The following is a 22,178-nucleotide window of genomic DNA, read 5'->3' as shown; positions in this document are numbered from 1 at the left end:
GCTTTTTTTTTCCTAGTCTTTGGGAAAATAGAGAAAGTTTGCAAACCTTTCATCAATGGATGACCAGGCTGGATAGAGCTCATATTAATAAAATTGCACATGCTCATATGGAAAGCATGTGTTTTACTGCCCAGTCATTTCGTATTGTATGTTTTATATGTTCTTAAATACATCTTAAAAACATGTAGTAGCCTGGCTGATAAATAATTCCCTTGTCACAGACATACGAGACTACTGCACAGGAACTAAGCCCGCAGACCGATTATTTTCAAAACGAATCACTGATGGCTGGGTTGCAGCTCTCCTCTTGAAGAGGAAGAGACAAGGAACTGGAGGGAAAAAGAAACATGTTCTTCCTGTACTTCTCTTCAATGGGTGCTCTGGGCTGACTGGGTCAGAGTCACAGCAGCATGGTACCGGGATAACTTTTTAAATTAGATCCCAGTGTTTGTAGAGAAAGAAAAGGATTTGATACCTTCACATATTAAAGATTTGGATGAGGATATAGAAGGCATGGTTAGTAAGTTTGCAGATGACACTAAGATTGGTGGCATAGTGGACAGTGAAGAAAGTTATTTCCAATTGCAATGGGATCTTGATCAATTGGGCCAGTGGGCTAACAAATGGCAGATGGAGTTTAATTTAGATAAATGCGAGGTGATGCATTTTGGTCAATTGAACCAGAGCAGGATTTACTCAGTTAGTGGTAGGGTGTTGGGGAGAGTTATAGAACGAAGAGATCTAGGGGTACATGTTCATAGCTCCTTGAAAGTGGAGTCACAGGTGGACAGAGTGGTGAAGAAGGCATTCAGCATGCTTGGTTTCATTGGTCATAACATTGAAAACAGGAGTTGGGATGTCTTGTTGAAGTTGTACAAGACATTGGTAAGGCCACACATAGAATACTATGTACAGTTCTGGTGACCCTAATATAGAAAGGATTAAAAATTAGAAAGAGTACAGAAAAGATTTACTAGGATGCTACCAGGGCTTGATATTTTGAGTTATAAGAAGAGGCTGGATACACTGGGACTTTTCTCTCTGGAGCATAGGAGGCTGAGGGGTGACCTTATGGAGGTCTATAAAATAATGAGGGCACAGATCAACTACATAGTCAATATCTTTTCCCAAATGTAGGGAGTCTAAAACTAGAAGACATAAGTTTAAGGTGAGAGGGAAGAGATACGAAAGTGTCCAAAGTGGCAATTTCTTCACACAGAAGGTGGTGAGTATCTGGAACAAGCTGCCAGAAGTAGTAGTAGAGGCAGGTACAATTTTGTCTTTTAAAAAGCATTTAGACAGTTAAAGGGGTAAGATGGGTATAGATGGATGTGGGCCAAATACGGGCAATTGGGATAAGTTTTGGGATTTAAAAAGAAAGGCAGCATGGACAAGTTAGACTGCAAGGCCTGTTTTCATGCTGTAAACCTCTATGACTCTATGACATACAATATAAAAATACACACAAGTCAGATGTGTCAGGACTAAAACTGAAGTAGTATTCATCATTCATTATGTTTGAGATGCACTGATTTTACTAAAGATCTCATTCTAGGTGAACAGATTCCTGGTTGCACTGACTCTGCAAAATAATCATGCTCGGAATTAACTTGAAATCAAATCAGAGTAACTAACCCTCTCCCTCCTTTGGTTTTCATAATTACCTCAAGGATTAAAGTTTCAACGCAGACATTTTTTGGAAGGGGAATTTCAGGTTGGAAATGTTTCGCAATAGCAACCAAGAGATGTAAAGTAGAAATCAAGTCCTTTTTGTGGATTACTGAAAATTAAAGGAAACAAGAGCTAAAAATGGATAAGACAATCACTTTGACTCGAGATACAGTACATACACACATGCAAATATGATTTCCAAGTCAGTATTCTCTGCCTTTGAAGAGTTGTGACTGTATGAGCCATGAACAAATGCTTCCATTCAATTTTCCCTTAACATGTGTCCCTAAGCTCCATCATGACTTGCCCATTGGTGGATACGGATTGCTTGGGGATTAGTGCTGTTCCAATTCTTTATGGCTATTTTTGGAACATAAGGAAATGCCATTAGCAGGTCAACGTGCCCTATTAGAATGTGATTATTGATCAGCGGCTTCTCCTCCTGCAGAAAAGTACTTGCTTTCCATTTCACAAAATCATGACTGGGGAGAATTTTCCGGCCCTCTCTGCTGGCAGGATCTTCCAGTACTGCTGTGGGTTTTGCAGCAAAAGGGGATGGGTTCAGTGGGAAATGCCATTGAGAGCAGCGGGTCCAGGTGATGGTGGGCCGCCTCCCACTGCTGAGAAACACAGGTGGGAAAGGGAAAGAAAATCCCACCCAGAAACGCAACAACTGCAGAATTCTATCCCATTACTCTGCGAGAGATACATTACAACTGAGAGAGGCCATCGAACACAACACTGGTTGGGATTTTGGTTCTGAAAGAAATGTCAGTCAATAATCAAAGGATGACATCTTGGCAAAAAGCATAACTCCCCTTCAAAATGTGATTGTCAAATGTCACCCAAATACCATTTACTTAGAAGTATTTTATATAAACACATACGTAATATGCATGCACATAATCACAGAGTGTAAACGTTTCTGTTAGACCTTTGTCAATCCAACATAAGAAAGTCAATCTGACCTCTGATTGACTTGTTCTTCCACAATGATCAACATCCCAGCCTTGAAGCCCAGTTTCTGAACTAGTAGTCTTACTAAACCTATCAGAATGCTAACCCATTTATTATTCAGATATTCATTCCATTCTTATGAGAGTAATATGAAAATTAATTTGTATAATGCTCTAAATATTTATCCAACGGAAATATATTGAACAAAGAACAGTATAGAACCAGAACAGGTCCTTTGGCCCTCCAAGCCTGCGCCAATCACGAAGCCTGTGCTGATCATGATGCCTGCCTAAACTAAAACCATATGCACCTATGGAATACATTTCCTTCCATTCCCATCCGATTCATTTTTGGCCCTTAAATGCCGCTATCATACCTGCTCCCATCACCTTGCCGGGCTGCGCATTCCAGACATTCACCACCCTGTGTGTGTAAAACGTGCCTCATACATCTCCACTAAACCTTTCCCCACGCACCTTAAACCTATGCCCCCTAATACTTTATTTTTCTACGCTAGGAAAGAGCATCTGACTATCCACTCTGTCCATGCCATTCAATCTTGTAAACTTCTATCAGGTCACCCCCTCAACCTTGATTGTTCCAGTGAGAACAAACCAAGTTTCTCCAACCTCTTCTCATAACTAATGCCCTCCATACCAGGCAACATCCTGGTAAACCTCTTCTGAACCATCTCCAAAGCATCCATGTCTTTCTGTTACTGTGGCGACCAGAATTGCACATAATATTCTAAATGAGGTCTAACTAAGGTTGTGGACAGCTGCAGCATGACCTGCGAATTTTTATACTCAATGATCCGATCAATAAAGGCAAGCATGCAGTATGCCTTCTTGACTACCGTATCCACCTGCTTTGCCATTTTCAGTGATCGGTGGACATGCAGCCCAGATCTCTCTGCCAGTCTGAACATCTTGCACAAGACTCACTTTTGCTACATCAAGTTCCTGTGGTTACAGTTTTCTCATCAATACTTGGAATCAACTTTTGCTGACACATTGTGTTTATGTGTAGTATAAGGGATCTGGCGTCTAGAGGATTAACGTGGGACTGAGTACGATACTGCCCACACAATGATATAAGAAGGCAGATGATCCAGACCCGGGTTCATTGTGGTATTGAGAAGAGATGTATATAGCCTTAAACATTGAGACAGTTCCTAGCTTGTACCCTTCACTTTTGCACAGTGAACCAAGACATCATCCATGTGGCAAATGAAGGCCCTGCAAGATGGCCAACATCATATATTAGAATATTTCTGGTGCGGACATGATCCAGCAGAATCTGCTGAAGGGAACAATGAATTGTTGTCAGGTGTCAGGACTCCTCATTAAGTGGAAGTTGCCAGAATCCGCTGTTTACATCCGGTTTTGAAAATACAACGCTCTTCAAGAGTTTGGTCAGGCTTTCATCCACTGAGGATATGGGGGTGAACTTCTCTGGTTACAGCTAAGCTGTATAAGGATGACACCAATTTGGAAGAACCCATTTGGTTTTGGGACTGGGACCAACCTGGAGCACCATGCAGTTATTGGTGTGACTGGGGAGATGATTGCCACTTTGACATCTCATCCAGCTATTGCTGCACTGTTTCATGAATGGGTGGGTAACTTTTTTTGGCATGAATAGGCACACAGGTTTATCATCCTCCCTCTGTGATCTTGTATCCATTTTTCAGTCATCCCAGTTCTGTAAGGAACTTCAGAAACATAGGTTTAAGGTGCGTGGGGAGAAGTTTAGCGGAGCCAGGTCTTGTTGGTTGACATAGAAGGTTAAGCTTGATATAGCAGCTTATGTAGTGAACAGTCCTGGTTGTGGACCATAAACAGAGTATTTCAGAATATTTTATCCTTGTACCTCAATGTCGGTCTTTCACCAGCAGCTTTATGCATTCTGCTCTGTATTGGTGTGGCGTCAGGTGTTGGGTCACCAACCATAGTTCTTTGCCCAACAGGACCATTACACTGGCTATTGTGTCCAATTAAAGTTTGCGAGATGGCTGTTAACTGAAATGTCCACATACCAAAATAAAAATCCATGTTCTTTGACCTCACCCAAGATGACTTCTGGTAAATTTCAAACTTACACCAGCACACAAAACGAGTAAGTGGGAGGAAAATACAATTTTCTTGTTCCCTGACCTCAGAATGGACATTAAGATACAAAGTGCTGAATATTGAAACAATGGTTGCCACATGCACACCTTGGAAACACACAATGGGTGAAGTTTTTCAGGCTTGGCTGCAGCCACTGTGAATGATCGCAAGGAAGTTTTCAGAAGTGGAAACAGGTTGAAAGCTGGTATCTTTGGAATAAGTGGAATACCCGGTTAGGGTAGGAGAAACTATGAAGCTGGGCTAGCGCTTAATATAAAAAAGGATAGCAAGAGTTTTTATAAATATATAAAAAGGAAGAGGCTGGCTAGGGTGAATGTTGGTCCTTTAGAGGATGAGAAAGGGGACCTAGTGGTAGGGGATGAGGATATGGCTAAGGTATTGAATAACTTTTTTGTTTCTGTCTTCACGGAGGAGGACGTGAATAATTTGCCGGGTGTTAGCGGTGGAAAGGTGGTAGGAATGGAGGGTCTTAATGACATTACTGTTACTAGAGAGGCGGTGCTCGACAGACTGGAGGGGCTGATTGTGGACAAGTCCCCAGGACCGGATGGAATGCATCCGAGGGTTCTGAAAGAAATGGCGGAGGTGATAGTGGATGCCTTGGTGGTTATTTTCCAGACGTCGCTGGATTCCGGGGAAGTGCCGGATGATTGGAAAACGGCTAATGTTACGCCGTTGTTTAAGAAGGGTGCCAGGCAAAAGGCGGGGAATTATAGGCCGGTTAGTTTAACGTCTGTGGTAGGTAAAATGTTAGAATCTGTCATTAAGGAGGAAATTGCGAGGCATCTTGAAGGGAATTGCTTGATAGAGCAGACACAGCACGGTTTCATTAAAGGGAAGTCGTGTCTGACAAATTTACTGGAGTTCTATGAGGATGTGTCTAGGGCGGTGGATAGAGGAGAGCCGGTGGATGTGGTCTTTCTAGATTTTCAGAAGGCGTTTGACAAAGTACCTCACAAGAGGTTATTGCAGAAGGTCGAGGGACATGGAGTTGGGGGTAGGGTGTTAGCGTGGATAGAGGATTGGTTGTCAAATAGGAGGCAGAGAGTGGGGGTCAACGGGTGCTATTCGGATTGGCGGATGGTGACTAATGGAGTGCCCCAGGGGTCGGTGCTGGGGCCTCAGCTTTTTACCATTTATATAGATGATCTGGAGGAGGGAACCAAGTGTAGGGTGTCAAAATTTGCTGATGACACCAAGATTGGGGGAACAGCAAATTGCGCGGAGGGTGTGGAGAGTCTGCAGAAGGATCTAGATAGGCTGGGCGAATGGGCCAGGAAATGGCAAATGGAATTTAATGTTGGCAAGTGTGAGGTGGTCCACTTTGGTAGGAAGAATGGTAGGAAGGACTATTACTTACGGGGCGAAAAACTGCAGCAGGCGACGGTGCAGAGGGACCTCGGGGTCCTTGTGCATGAGTCGCAAAAACCCAGCTTGCAGGTGCAGCAGGTGGTCAGGAAGGCGAATGGGATGCTGGCCTTCATAGCGAGGGGGATTGAATATAAAAGTAGGGAGGTCTTGCTGCAGCTGTATAGGGCATTGGTGAGGCCGCAGCTGGAGTACTGTGTGCAGTTTTGGGCGCCGCACCTGCGCAAAGATATTTTGGCCTTGGAGGGAGTGCAGAGGAGCTTTACTAGGCTGATACCGGGGTTGAGGGGGTTGAGCTATGAGGAGAGGCTGAATAAACTGGGCTTGTACTCGTTAGAGTTTAGAAGAATGAGGGGAGATCTCATTGAGACGTATAAGATGATGAATGGGATGGATAGGATAGAGGTGGAGAGACTCTTCCCGCTCAAAAAAGACAGTAGGACTAGGGGGCACAGCCTCAAGATAAAAGGGGGGCGGTTTAGAACGGAGTTGAGGAGGAACTTCTTCACTCAAAGGGTGGTGAATCTCTGGAATTCTCTGCCCGTTGAAGTGGTGGAGGCTGCCTCGCTGAATATTTTTAAGACGCGGGTTGATGGGTTTTTGATAAGAGAGGGGATTAAGGGTTATGGGGAGAAAGCGGGAAAGTGGAACTGAGCAGCGACAGATCAGCCATGATCTTATTGAATGGCGGGGCAGGCTCGAAGGGCTAGATGGCCTACTGCTGCTCCTATTTCTTATGTTCTTATGTTCTTAAGTCAACTTCACTTGAAATCCCACCAGCGAACCAGCATCTCATAATAATTCCAGTAGCTTCTACATCTGACCACATCCACAAACCATAAATTGGCTGCAATATTTAGAAATCTATACCTCATGCACAACTGAAAGACTTTTAATCATGCACCTTTCTAACTTTTTTGTGAGACTCCATCTTCACTTATTTCTGATACCTGTGTGTATGTGTATGATGCTGCACTTCTATTACCTTCTTCTCTCAGGTTTAGTGGTTAATAAATTTAGTCCCTCTTTAACTCAAGAAAGCCTTGTTTGAATGGCTTGAACAGTTAAATACATTTGGATTTAGAAAAGGAAATTTAAACCTTTGTTGTGACCAACTGAGGAGATTGAATAGAGGGGAGAAAGCTCACCCCTTCTCACCTGGTACATGGGCCATTCCTGGGTTATCAATGACTTGAAATCCTTAATCACCCAAAAGAATGATGACATCACAGCCTGATCACCTGCACTTAAATTGTACAACTTACATGGAATAATACACCCATATGCTGCAAGGTGACATGAAGTGTCTCTTAGCAACAGTGCATCCATGTCCAGTAGTGGTGCAAGTTCCACCTACTTAAACAAAAGTAACAAGCAATGATCAATCTTAGCCCTGAATGACCAGTTATTACATTTCCCTTTATTATAAGAAATACAAGTGAAGATGCTTCTGTCATACAAAGGGAGAGACAGATATAGAATGAGATGCTCAAATATACATGGTGTACTCATTCACAAAACACTGAATTCAATGATTTCTCAGATCTATTCGAAACTCATAAACCAATACTGCCAGACTCAACCCCTACCCCACAGCACATGTCAATGTTCATCAAATGGATCTCCAACTGGCGCTATCACATCACCTATCCACACTCATTTTTTTTCCCCTACTCACTCTGTCAACTTAGCCCATGATTCCTGGTCAACTGCTTCCAGCTAATACCATGCAACCTCCTACTAGCCCAGCCCATCATCAACTCTGCCAAATAGCCTCCAGTTCTCACCAATCCTCCACTCATCAGCCATCCAACTCCTATTCTTTAATAGTCCCTTCACACGACCCAACCCACCCTTCACGGCATCCCTGTCAATGTTTCCCCTGCACTGAGCCAAGAACCAGTTAATCGAACAAGATGCAGTTTTTTTCCCCCTCCATTGGCTGGCTGACATTCCACGTTCTATATTATGTTAAAATTTCAATTATATAGAGGATGTCCCATCTGTAATTAATGTTCATCTGCAATCAATAGGGTACTTACATTCGGTATTCCAGTTCAGATTGTCATCCTCTGTAATTTGTAGAAGCTGATTTACCGATTCCAATATAACAGTCAATTTCTGTTTCTGTGCCTTGGTAGACATTGCAATTTCCTCCACATTGAGCTTGATATTTCCTAAATGTGCTGATAGGAAAAAAAGAGGAAATGATAAAAGCTTTGATTGAAACAGTCAGAAGTCTTCACTGAGCATATACATTGAAGGACCTCAAAGAAAGGAGTAAAAATTAATCCTCCCAAATTTACCATTCCAGGTCTGTTTGTAAATTTAAGAGGAGGAAGGAATTTTTTCAATATTTGTGTTTAACCGTTTATGTACTGATCGCAAAGAAACAGGTCTGATAGCTTTCATGGCCTTTTAAACAAAAGGGGTCAGTTTTTATTGAGTCAAAAACCAACCCAGGTAAACACAGCAAAATAATTAAAAAGGTAACCCCGCATTTCTCCAACTTTCACAACCAACATTCACGTACATTTACAAGTTTTCTGGAATTGTTATGTTCTTAGGCAAATTAAAAGTTCAATACTAAAGACTAAAGAGAATTCATAAAGAAAGAACAGAGAACAGTACAGCACAAGAACAGGCCCTTCAGTCCTCCAAGCCTGTGTTGATCATGATGCCTACCTAAAACTGTGTGCACTTATAGAGTTTGTATCCTTCCATTCCCATCCGATTCATGTATTCGTCTAGATGCCCCTTAAATGCCGCTATCATACCTGCTCCCACCACCTCCCTGGGCAGCACATTTCAGACATTCACCACCCTCTCTAAAAAATGTGCCTTGCACATAGTTTATGAGTTCTTTTCTAGACAGTGTGGCTGCGATTTTTTCTTTAAATTCCAGGGGCCCAGTTGAGATCCGTGTAACTGCATTTGCTAGCGGGAATCTCATTTTTATCATCTATAATCCCCCTTTTCCAGAAAGCAATTCATTTTCGCCTGAAGTTCTTCTCAATGGGAATTCACTACACCTGTGCAGGATTGTGGATAATAGAGATAGGGCTTTAATGAGAGGGAGAGGAGCTGGATGGAGAGAAGAGAGAGAAGGAGAGAAAGAGAGAAGGGACCTCTTTACTACTTAGAGGCAGTATCCCCAGGGCACCTCCACCTCTGCATTTAGCAGCTACATTAAAGACATTTCAAAATGATTGCACATTATATGACTTTTCTCTCCCCACAATGTTTTCAGAAGAGTTTGTTTATCCAATGTCTGAATCTAACTTTTGTACTATGACTTATAATGTCCCAGCCAGAAGCTTCTGAAGGAGTCATTATTCATTTTGATGACCCCCCCTTCTAGGTAATTGTTGTCTTAGTAAACGTTTGGTTTCTGCTGAAGAGATAGTCTTATAAAGTTGAAAATGTGGTGTTCGATTTCTTTCAAAAATTGCTTTCTAAAATGGACCTTGATACCCTCAATCCATGCCTTCCAGATAAGTGGTCAATGTATAATACCAGACATCAGGCGAATTGTTGAAACCCTTTTTTGCTCAGCATCTTAACATGTCTTTAAAAAGATCATTTTCAAATGGATCAGTATGTGTTTTGCTAGCAGTTGAAATTACAGATTGATATCATTCATTCACAATTCCCATCATCATGACAAAGAGCCTTGGTTGGCATTACATCTGTTGTAGACATTTCAGCCAGCGTTTGTTTGTGATATAGGAAAGGAGTTAGTACATTGCCTTTCAGTTTGTGTGGGTGTCCAAATAACATCAGAATGAATAACTTGTGTTTGTGCACCAGTAAAATGCTAATGTACTTTTAAGATAAATCCCTGATTCTTTTCCCCAAAGATGCAGGAGGGAGACAAAGCACGTACTTATGTCTGTTTCCATAGTTTTTCTGGCACAGATCCCTAGAGGCTACAGCTCGAGGGGCACCGCATAATACCAAGCATCAGGCAACTCTCCTGCTCTTGTCGCCTATCGCAGACATTTTGAAAGCATTTACAAATCGATAATCAACATGTTTGGTCACATTATGAATTCCGGAGTGGGACTCGAACCTGGATTTTCTGGCTCAGAGGCAGAGATGTTACTCATCGTGCCACAAGGCCTTCCCAAAGATAAGTTAGTAATATTTTATGAAGGCAGATGTATCAAATTCTGTAAAACACAGTGTATGATTCTGTTGCTACGGTTTTGGTCTTTCAAGCTAAGGATCCAGAAGCCAATTGCTCTGCATTTTTAAAATCAATGCCTTTCTTAAATTTGTTCATGGAATTTGGGTGTCACTAGCTAAGACACATTTATTGCCAGCCATCATTACCCTTGAGATGGTGGTGGTGAGCTACCTTCTTTAACCTCTGCAGTCAGTGTGTTGCAGCATTTTGACCTGGTGACAATGTAGTGTAGTTGGAGCTGCACTCATCCATGGAAGTGAGTATATTCCTTAAAACTGCCCTATAGATGATGGACAGGTTTTGGAGAGTCAAGAGGTGAGCTACTCTCTGCAGAACTCCCAGCCTCTGGCCTGCTTTTCTACATACTATATCTATATGACTGGCCCAGTTCAGTTTCTGGTCAATGGTAATTCCCCAGGATGTTAATAGTGGGGAATTTAGCAGTGGTAATACCATTGAACATCAAGGGAAGATCAGGCTGGCTTGTTCTTTTTAAATGTTCATGGCTACAAACCTAAATGTTAGGTGGGCAGAAGCTGAAGCGAATCAGAATTGAATTACTGTTAGGTCAGATAAACTTGGGAGATTGGAAAGTGCTCATTAGTTTTAGGTATGGTTCTGGAGTAGGCAATATGAAACCAGTGACTTTAATCAACATTGCTCTGTTCAATTCTATCCTCAGTTATCCTTCACTCATGTACACTTATAAACAGAGATCATTAGACAAAGTGCACCACCTTCACCTTTGCTCCTTCATCCGTACGTTGAACCTACGTTCTGATCACTGCTTACCAATTGTTAAATTACTTTGAGGTTTATTGTTTGCCCCACCATTTCCTGGCAATAAGTCAAGCAGTGCAGGTTTCCCCATTTGCCTAAAAGCACATTATGTTTTGGATTGGATCCTGAAGTATTGTAAAAACCATTTTCCGTTTTGGCCCCATGCAATCCCTCTATTCCAGTCCATCCTGGGATTGTAGCAAATGTGCTCCAATGTTGGTGGCAGGGAGACAAACATAAGACACCATATACAGGACCAGAAACTAAAAGTGATGTTTACCTAGCAGGTGATGCAGCACTAATCCATCATAAAGATCTTCCTCCAGTGACTGGACCACGATATGATCCTGCTTTAACGTTGCATTGATCCAGTCAATGAGAAACTGAGAAAAGGAGTGAAAAGCTGAGTTAGCAGCTCATAAACAAATTCCACATTTAGGTGCAATATCTGTGGCTTACTAAATAAAACTGGCATTTGCAATGCAGTTCCATCTGTAAACATTATTTCCTGTTGTCAACATTTTCCATCATAAAATGCCAATTTAACATTTATATTAAAAAAACCTAGTGTGTGTAAACTAACTCCTTTGACTATCACAGAGTGGACACTGTGCAGGATTGTACTATCTGTTCATACAAAATACTCACACCAGATAGATAGTCATTCTTTACAGTATCCTCTTTTAATGTCTCAGTAATCTTCCTGCAGTTTGGAGCTGACAGTTGCTGTACATTACCCCAGTACATTATTAATTCTTAACTAGATGGTATAAGAAGAACAAGAATGTTAAGACTAGAACTAGGAAATCACAGAATGGCTACAACGCAGCAGGAGGCCATTCAGCCAGCCACGCTCATGCCACATCTCTGCCAGAGAAACTCACCTAATGCCACTTCTCATATTTTGCCTGTGGCCCTGAAATTTTCCTTCGGATAACTTTCCAACTCTCTTTTGATTCTCAGGACTGCATTCCAAATCCTAGCTACCTTCTGTGTAGGAAGATTTTCCTTCCTGCTGGATTTGGAGTTTTTTTTTAAAACACATTTACCTTAGTGTCCTCTGGTTCACAACCTTACCTCCAATGGGAACTGTTTCTGCCTATCTACTCTGCCCAGACTCCTCACACAGGTAAAAACAATGTGTCAGACCAAGGCACACTAAATGAAGGCCTCATCGCAGGAGAGAAGGAACACACCCAAGGTGCAAAAATGGATGGGATGTGGATGGAGGTCGGGGGAGAGATGACAGACATGAACAGGAAGAGAGAAGCGAGACTCAAGGGTGACTCTAAGTGGGCTAGACTATAGAAATGTGTAGGGATAGGTGTGGCAACATGGGTGTAATTTGAAATTGTATGCCTAGGATCATGATTGAGAGTGGAGTGGGAAGAGAGATACTAAGCATGGGATCCAGGAGGAAAGAAACAACTCAACAATGTTTTAAAATTATAAAATCTAAATAAAAAGTTTATTTTTAAATGCATCTGAAGGTTGCATTAGGCTGAACCTGGTATCAGCATAAGGCCATAAGACATAGGAGCAGAATTAGGCCACTCAACCCATTAAGTCTAGCATTCAATCATGGCTGATATTTTTCTTATCCCCATTCTCCTACCTTTTCCCCATAACCCTGATCCTCTTATTAATCAAGAACCTATCTATCTCTGTCTTATAGATACTCAATGACCTGGCCTCCACAGTTTTCTGCAGCAAAGAGTTCCACAGATTCACCACTCTGTGGCTGAAAAAACACCTCCTCAACTCTGTTCTAAAGGATCATCCCTTTAGCCTGAGGCTGTGCCTTTTCGTTCTAGATTTTTCTACTAGTGGAAACAGCCTCTCCACATCCACTCTACCCAGGCCCTGCAGTATCCTATAAGATTCAATAAGATCTCCCCACATCCTTCTAAACTCCAATGAGTACAGACCCAGAGTTCTCAACCATTCCTCATTTGACAAGGACTTCTTTCCAGGGATCATTCTTGTGAACCTCCTCTGGACCCTTTCCAAGGCCAGTACATTCTTCCTTAGATATGGGGTCCAAAACTGCTCCCAACACTCCAAATGGGATCTCACCAGAGCCTTATACAGCCTCAGAAATACTTCCCTGCTCTTGTATTCTAGCCTCCTCGACATGAATGCTAACAGTGCATTTGCCAGCTGACTGAAATTGCACATTAACCTTAAGAAAATCTTGAACAAGTACTTCCAAGTCCTTTTGTGCTTCTGATTTCCTAAGCATTTCTCCATTTAGAAAATAGTCTATGGCTCCATTCCTTCTTCCAAAGAGCATAACCTCATACGTTTCCACATTGTATTCCACTTCTTTGCCCAGTCTCCTAACCTGTACAAGTCCTTCTGCAGCCCCCCTGCTTCCTCAATACTATCTGTCCCTCTAAATATCTTTGTATCATTTGCAAACTGAGCAACAGTGCCTTCAGTTCCTTCTTCCAAGTTGTTAATGTATATTGTGAAAAGTTGTGGTCCAGCACTGACAGTTGAGGCACAGCACTGGTCATCAGCTGCCATCCTGAAAAAGACTATTTTGTCCCCATTCCCTGCCTTCTGCCAGTCAGCCAATTCTCTATCCATGCCAGGATCTTACCATTAACACTATGGGCTCTTAACTTGTTTAACAGTCTCCTATGCGGCATCTTGTCAAAGGCTTTCTGGAAATCTAAACGAATCATGTACCCTGGTTCTCCTTTATTTAACTTCCTTGTTACCTCCTCAAAGAAGATCACTGTGACCTTTGGGCTCTGACTAAGGCTTTGTGACTTCAAAAAGGCAAGTAAGCACACTGTGACAAAGTGTTCAGAATATAGAAGCAAGTTAAATCAAGAGATAAGCAATAGAAGTATGCACTTTTTCCCTCAAGATAGATAAATTTCTATGCATTTATCTAGACCCAGCATTCTAAATCTACATTGAGAGTGATCAGGATTGAGACAGTTAGAGAAAGTTAAATTTTTACCGTCATTAATTCTTCAAGTTTAGGATTCTTCAGTGAACTTGGCTGTATAATCTTTCTCCTTTCACCTGGGAAAAGGGGTTTTCAAGCCAACAGTGAATCAACCATTTCTTCTAAACATACTCTAAGTTAATACAATCAGGAATTGCTTGCAAATGATAAATCATTACGTGTAAATGGCCGTTTCAGCATCAATAATAAAGCTATTTTAGGCTTTAACTTAACCAGCAGTTTACAGTTGTTTTGTACAATACAAATCAGGTGGAGAGTAGGATCTGAAGTTTACAAACAATTGTTTCTGGTTAGGCTGTTAAGAAGCATTACCAGGAAGAAAAAGCAAAATTCACTGAGTGAAACCACCAGGTAAGTTGCAGCAGAACATCTGGAAGCCCGCTTAAAGTAGCAAACCAGCTGAGTACCATTGTCTGCTGCAGGAGTCAAAATTTAACAGTTTAAAAATTGGATGTCAAATTTGTTTTGAGACATTGAAAATTTAAGATTCAAAATGAGTTAGATTTTCTAACATTAGTAGGTATGTTATTGAGTATGCAATTGCTTTTTTAAAATTCACGCATGTGTCACTGGTTGACCAGCATTTATTGCCCATCCCTAGTTGCCATTGTTCAGAGGCCAGTTGAGAATCAACCACATTGCTGTGGCTCAGGAGTCATAAGTAGGCCAAACCATGACAGATTTCCTTCTCTAAAGGACACGAGTGAACCAGAGGTATTTTTCCGACAATCAGCAGTGGTTTTATGGTCATCAGCAGATTCTTAATTCCAGGGTTTTTTTATTGAATTCAAATTCAACCATCTGTCATGGCAGGATTCAAACTTAGGTCCCCAGAACTTTGACTGAGGTTCTGGATTAATTGTCTACCGATAATACCACTAGGCTATCACCTCCCAGAATAACCAGAAGTCTATAAGTGAAAGGAATACAAATAAAAAGCAACTTCAGGACTCATGTCGGACAGCATTTTACACAAAAGACCAATAAGTCCCTGGAACAGGTATCTGGGAGGCAGTGGAAACAAACAATCAAAACATTTAGAAGGCAGTTAGACGCTACAAACAGACATTCCAATGGAAAGAGATAATGGGCTGCAATGGTCTCCCTCACCACCATTACTCTCAAACATGGTAATTACAATATTATAAAAGCAATGCTGGCCAAAATGAAATGGGAAAATAGGTGGAAAGGGAAGATGGTAGAGAAGCAGTGGGAGACACTTAAGGAGATATTTCATAATTCTTGACAAAGGTATGTTCCATAGAGAAAGAAATATTTTACTCGAAGTATGGACCACATGTCGTTAACTAACCAAGTTAAGGATAGTAAGAAATTGAAAGAAAAACCATTCAATGCTGCAAAGACTAGTGGTAGCCCAGATGATTGGGAAAATTTTGGAAACCAACAAAAGATGGCTGAAAAATAGAGGCAGAAACTAAACATTGGCTATTTCACACGCTTCCAGGTTAGGCGTGCGCCCGCCTGGGCCACGTAAAATTCTGCCCAATAAATTTCTAAAAATCTAGTTTTGTTTGTATTTAACATTTATCATCTAAATGAAATTTACTATTTAAATTCTAAATTGCAGCTAGACTTGAGCAGAGATATAATCCCACTTGCCAGCACTTGGCCCATAGCCTTGATCCAGGGCAAACATGTTTGCAGCAAGTGTTTGGAACTTGAGAGATTTTGGCTCAAGCTCAGTGAGCTGAAGGCCAAGGTTTTTTTTTACAGAGGATCCCACACTAAATAATGGGGCAAGGGGTCAAATTTGGGAAAATGTAGTAAATCAAAGAGTGGAGACAAGGCATGAGAGAAAGATCCAAATTGTAGAGTAAATCATGGTGAGTTCCTGCAGTGCATCTTGCAGATGGTACACACTGCTGCCACTGTGTCAGGAGTGTTGATCAAGTGGGCTGTTTTGTTCTGGATGGTGGTGAGTTCTTTGAGTATTTAAGGGCTGTACTCATCTATGCAACAGTATTCCATCACACTCCTGACTTGCGCATTGTAGATGGTGTACAGGCTTTGGGAAGTCACAAGGTGCGCTACTCACTGCAGTATTCCCTCTGACACACTTTTGTAGCCACAGTATTTATATGGCTTATCCAGTTCAGTTTTGGTTAATGGTAACCCCTAGGATTTGATAGTGGGGGATTCAGCAGTATTAATATTGCCATTGAATGTCAAACAGCAATGGTTAGATTCTCTCTTTTTGGAGATGGTCATTGCCTGGCACGTATGTAGCATGAATGTTACTTGCCACTTGTCAGCCCTAGCCTGAATATTGTCCAAGTCTTGACGTATTTGTACATGAACTGCTTCAGTATCTGAGGAGTCATGAATGGTACTGAACGCTGTGCAATCATCAGCAAACATCTTCACTTCTGGTGGAAGAGCATTGATAAAGCAACTGAAGACCTTGAGGAACGCCTACAGTGATGTTCTTGACCTGTGATGATTGACTTCCAAATACCACAACCATCTTTCTTTGTGTCAGATATAACACCAACAGTACAGAAATCCACCCCCCACCCCATTCTATCCCATCCCCCACCCCATCCCCCTGATTTCCATCGATTAGCTTTGTAGGATTCCTTGATGCCACATTCAGTCAAATGCTGTCTTTATGTCAAGGCAGTCATTCTTACATTGCAGAAAATAAAACCTCATGGTGTAGAGGTTAAAATATTGGCAAGGAGAGAAGATTGGCTAGCTAACAGGAACCAGCGAGCAAGTATAAATGTGTCATTATCTGGTTGGCACAGGGATCCGGACTGCTGCCTCAATATTTTAAAATTTATGTAAATGACTTGTATGAAGGGACTAGAGTTATGGTTGATAAATTTGCCGATGGTGCAAGGATAGGTAAGAAAGTAAATTGGGAAGAGGACATGAGGAGGCTACAAAAGATAAATTAAAGTGAGTGGGCAAAAGTCTGACAAATGGAGTATAATGTGAGAAAATATGGTATGTGTATTTTATCTTCATGGTGAGAGATTACTGGGCTCTGAGATACAAAAGAAGCTGGGTGTCCTAGTGTATGAATTACAAAAAGTTAATATGCAGGTATATCAAGTAATTAGAAAAGCTAACGCAACATTACTGTTTATTGTGAGGGAACTGAATGCAAAAGTAGAAATGTTATGCTTCAGTTATACAAAGCACTAATAAGGCCACATCTGGAGTAGTGTGTATCGTATAGGTCTCCTTAGTTAAGGAAAGATGTAAATGTGTTGGAAGCAGTTCAGAGAAGCTTTACTAGACTGGATTAATACCCGGAATGTAAGGGTTATCTTATGAAGAAATGTTGGACTGGTGAGGCTTGTATCTGCTGGAATCAAAAGGGTGACTTTACTGAAACATAAGGTCATGAGGGGATTGACAATGCAGATATGGAAAGGATTCCTCTTGTGGGAGAACCTAGAACTAGGAGTCACCATTTATAAATAAGGCCTCATCTATTTAAGACAAAGATGAGGAGAACTTTTTCTGAGTGAACTGAGTCATTGGAACTTTCTTCCTCAAAAATTGGTGAAAGCAGAGTCTTTGAATACTTTTAAGACAGGGCTAAATAGATTCTCAATTAACAAGGGCTGAAAGGTTATTGAGAGTAGCTGGGAACGTGGGGTTGAAGTTACTGTTGGGTCAGCCATGATTTTATTGAATGGTGGAGCAAGCTCGAACGGCTGAATGGCCTACTCCTGCTCCTAATTCCCATGTTTATATGATCTTTAATCTCTCTTATCAACAGCACACTTATCTGATTATCAATGTCACTATAATTGGTGTTTTCCTTGCTTCTTCTAAATTATAAAAATGTCATCCTATGCACTATTCCTCTTACTCAAGTCAATTTTTTATCAGAAACTCAAAATGGCCTCCTGCGATTCACAGCTTTAAAAAAACCAAATTGGATAATATCTAACCACTACATTATATATTACTGCATCTTCTCACCTACTCTTCTTCACTTAAAAATGGATCTTGACCTCTATATAGGCTTCTCAAATAAAATGAAGCTAACTGCAACTTCTACATTCTTCACAAACTGGGCACCTGTGAAGTGAGAGCTCATGAAACATTTGACCCATGACCAGAAATGCACGAGATGCAATTTGAAGTTTGCCCATTCTTGGATCAAATGTGTGCAATCCATGCTTGTGGAATTCCGGTGAACTGGTGTGATGACAATAATCTCTTCCTTGATGTCAATAAAACGAAGGAGATTGTCATTGACTTCAGGAAGTGCAGTGGAGAACATGCCCCTGTCTACATCAATGGGGACAAAATAGAAATCATTGAGAGCTTCATGTTTTTAGGTATCCAGATCACCAACAACCTCTCCTGGTTCCCCCATGCTGTCGTTATAGTTAAGAAAGCCCACCAACACCTCTACTTTCTCAGAAGATTAAGGAAATTTGGCAAGCAAGTTGCGACTCTCACCAACTTTTACAGATGCACCATAGAAAGTACTCTTTCTGGTTATACCATAGCTTGGTTTGGCTCCTGCTTTGTCTAAGACCATAAGAAACTACATAAGATCGTGAATGTAGCCCAATCCATCACGCAAACCATCCTCCTATCCATTGACACTATCTACATTTCCTGCTGCCTGAGAAAAGCAACCAGTATAATTCAGGACCCCACTCACCCTGGACATATTCTTTTCCACCTTCTTCCATCAGGAAAAAGATACAGAAGTTTGAGGTCACGTACCAACCAACTCAAGAACAGTTTCTTCCCTGCTGCCATTAGACTTTTGAATGGGCCTACCTTGCACTAAGTTGATCTTTCTCTACACTCTAATTATGATTGTAACACTACATTCTGCACTCTCTCCTTTCCTTCTCTATGAATGGTATGCTTTGTCTGTACAGCATGTAAGAAACAATACTTTTCACTGTATACTAACACACTTGACAATAATAAATCAAATCAGAAATCAAATCAAATTCTGCTTGGAGATGACAGATCCCATCTCAGGTGGAATGCCAGATTGGCATCAACCTGTACTGCTTCAACTGTTTTTCCTGATGCATAACCAGGAAATAACCTTCAACAACTTTGGATCCCGGCATTGTTTTGTAACTTTCCATTCTCCCAACAGAAATGCACACCGCATCGGAATTAACTGAATGAAGAAATCATTTTAAAATGTAACACAAGTACAAACCTGGAGCAATGTCAATTTCAGTTGAGGGTTTAAATTCTTCATTTGCAACAACAAGATTAGGAATGGAGGAGTCCATTCTGCTTTGCTTCGCCTGTAAATATAAATACGCTCTTATCAGTGCAAAACATAAAAGATTATAAACAAGGTCCGTGTGGTGAAATAAAAAATAGGGCCCAATTTATCAGACATTAACAAGTTCCTGCTTTGGTCAAATAGGTTGCACATTTGTAGGCCGATGGCCATGTTCAAGGAAGATAATATCAGGTAATACAAATCCTGCAGCCTATGGTATTCAGATAACATTAATGAGACTTGTCACAACAGTACTACATTAAAGGTTGCTGATATATCTTTCTATTTACTTTCACCCCACCCTAACTGGATCTTACTTAGTTGATGAGACAAGTGTATGTTTCGTAAAAACAAAATATGCTGGAAATGTTTAGGAAAATCATTCCAGGCTTCCATCAGCTGCAGGATTTTGCTTTTGTATTAGACAAGTATATCAGGTCAGTTATGGAAACTTAAACGAGGAAATATTGTAGTGTTATCACAGAATTTATGCACTCAACTTGATGCCCACGAAACAATTGATGGTGCAATGTAACTTTTCTGCATTTATTGATATTTGTAGAGATAACAAATGACACAACAATAACCATCTATTTCCATCTCTATAGCTGTCTACCTTTTCTTGCCTTAGCCCATCTACTCGTCCATGCCTTGCCAGTTCCAGGTTCAGTGATCCAGATGAAGGGTGGCTAGGATATCCATTCGCCATCTATACTTAGCTCATCCAAAACACTGTTGCCTGTAACATATCCTGCACAAAATCCTGTTTTCACATTGCTCCTTGCTAAGCTACTTTGCATCCTGGCATACAAATTCTACAAATTCTCACCACCACCTTCCCCCACCCCCCAAAATATACTACTCCTTTGACACTGACATTCTTGTGCTTCCCCCCCTGTCTTCACTGAAGCATTCATGCCTGTGTCTCAACATCAAGGTATGCCTTCCCTAAACTCCCCAACCTCTGCACCTCTCTGCTTTTGTGCAGGGTGAAATCTCTTAGATTCTCTACCCCAAAGAGTGATGGAGGCTGGATCATTGGAAGTATTTAGAGTAGAGGTGGACAAATATTTGACAGATCAAGGAATAAAGGGCAATGGGAAATTGGTACAGCAAAGGAGGCCAGCATAGATCAGCCATGATCATATTGAATAGCTGGGCTAGGCTTAAAGGACCTGGTAAGTGACTCCAGCTTATGTTATTTAAGGCCCTCAAAAAAAGCCTCTCTGAGCAAGTTTTTGTTCAGCTGTCTCATTATCTTCATATGGTTTCAAATATGCCTCTGTGAAATTCCTCAGGGGTGTTTTCCAAATTAGTGGTACCATATAAATACAAGTTGTCATTGATGTGCAGTATTTTGGAAACATATGGCACCAGAAAGTGATGACATGTTGGATTGGCATCAAAGGTCACAATCATTGTGTTACAAGTCTCAGTTACGCCACCTTTTTAGTTAGAGACCTTGGAACAAATCAAACAAACAGTCATTGCTTGCGCTGCTTTAGCATACCTTACAGTGGTTGATTTTCAAAGTCAGTTTTAATGGAACATGACAACTGAAAAGCAGGGGTGAGTTGGGAGAATTCAATGTTTGAGAATAAGCACACTAACTAGTTTCATTTGATGTATTGTACTATTTATATTGATGAGATTGAAGTTATTGAATGCTGAGTGGCCTAGCACGGTCATAGCGTGAAAACAGATAGTTTTTAAAAAGAGGGAGCATTATACATCCAATACAGTTGAAAAGTATTAAAATCAAAGTGTATGTCCTTCATTTTTATGTTTGCTGATTTTGCAAACTGGGCAATTTTTTTAAATCTCATTGTGTGAACAGTAGTTATAGACCTTTGTGCTTCTTGTCACATTATTTGTAATGTTAACCATTCTCCTCCTTCCCAAATTTCAACCAGTAAACAAGATTCATTGATTAAATATGCTTTCTTAAAAATGCACCCCAATGACAACAATCAATAGTGAATTCTCAGTGGCACTCAAATACAAGCAAGCAATTCATTTCAGAATGCTGGCACTGCTGATATTACAACAGGTTCTACAAGGGTTACAGTCTGTAGATAAGAGGGTACTTAACAGAAAGGCATTTTAAAATAATGTTGGCAAACCAAAGGAAATGCATAGAGAAAGAATACATGAACACAGATAACAACTTGAGATGGATTTTAAAATAGCGCAAGATAGGGTTTGCCAAATGCATTTAAAACAATATATAGCTTCTCTCAAAACTTACCGCCGTTGGTCTAAATTTTGAGCTGTGAAGCCTTGTTTCCCCAAAACGCTTTCCTGAAATTCAGCACCGTGTAAAATAACTAGTCATCTGCTTCATTTGATATCTGCCAATGCCATGTGGTAAATTAAGCACAGCTTGATTACCAGCTGCTTCTACCTGTGCGTGTTGGAGATTGGGCTTTGCAGCAAGGAAATAATTAACTTTAACTCCTGTTTGCTTCTCGCGTGGAATTTTGAGACACAAATGGTCTTAATTGTACACTCAAGTTCTGTATAGTGAAATAAAAAAATCAGGAGGCTTGACAAAGCTGTTATTTTTCAGACTTCATTGCAACTTCCTCCTTGCCCTTTGTGGTTTTAACTGGAAATCATATGGAAAGCTACAATGCTGAGTAACGGAAATGATGTCTTGGTAGATGTGCATTGGGCCACCTCCTCAATCAACTGCTGTTACAGAAGAGAGAGAGAGAGAGAGAGAGAGAGAGTTGTAACGGGCAGCTACAAGTTGAGGCGGGGCGAGGAGGGGGGAATGTAAACATGGTATTGAAAACAGATCTGAAACACCAGGACAAATGAATGGGTTTTTAACATAACCCTGGACTT

At 41.0% G+C, this 22,178-nt stretch overlaps 1 protein-coding gene across 1 annotated transcript in view; it reads right to left on the bottom strand.

The window, feature by feature from the left end:
- The window catches only part of parvg (parvin, gamma), a 48,304-nt gene extending 26,416 nt beyond the window's left edge, over window positions 1-21,888 (bottom strand). Inside the window, exons 1-6 of the mRNA XM_080191680.1 lie at window positions 21,577-21,888; window positions 19,257-19,347; window positions 14,072-14,136; window positions 11,378-11,480; window positions 8,171-8,314; window positions 1,665-1,780 (exon numbers count right to left, since the gene is read on the bottom strand). Coding sequence (XP_080047806.1) covers window positions 1,665-1,780; window positions 8,171-8,314; window positions 11,378-11,480; window positions 14,072-14,136; window positions 19,257-19,332 — 504 coding nt within the window. The 5' untranslated portion in view covers window positions 19,333-19,347; window positions 21,577-21,888. The remainder of the gene's footprint in view (window positions 1-1,664; window positions 1,781-8,170; window positions 8,315-11,377; window positions 11,481-14,071; window positions 14,137-19,256; window positions 19,348-21,576) is intronic.
- Window positions 21,889-22,178: the final 290 nt, after the last annotated feature.

Source organism: Carcharhinus amblyrhynchos, chromosome 6 (assembly GCF_965287045.1).
Source record: "Carcharhinus amblyrhynchos chromosome 6, sCarAmb.v2.hapA, whole genome shotgun sequence".
Taxonomy (NCBI): domain Eukaryota; kingdom Metazoa; phylum Chordata; class Chondrichthyes; order Carcharhiniformes; family Carcharhinidae; genus Carcharhinus; species Carcharhinus amblyrhynchos.
This window is presented reverse-complemented; position numbering and strand designations above follow the sequence as displayed.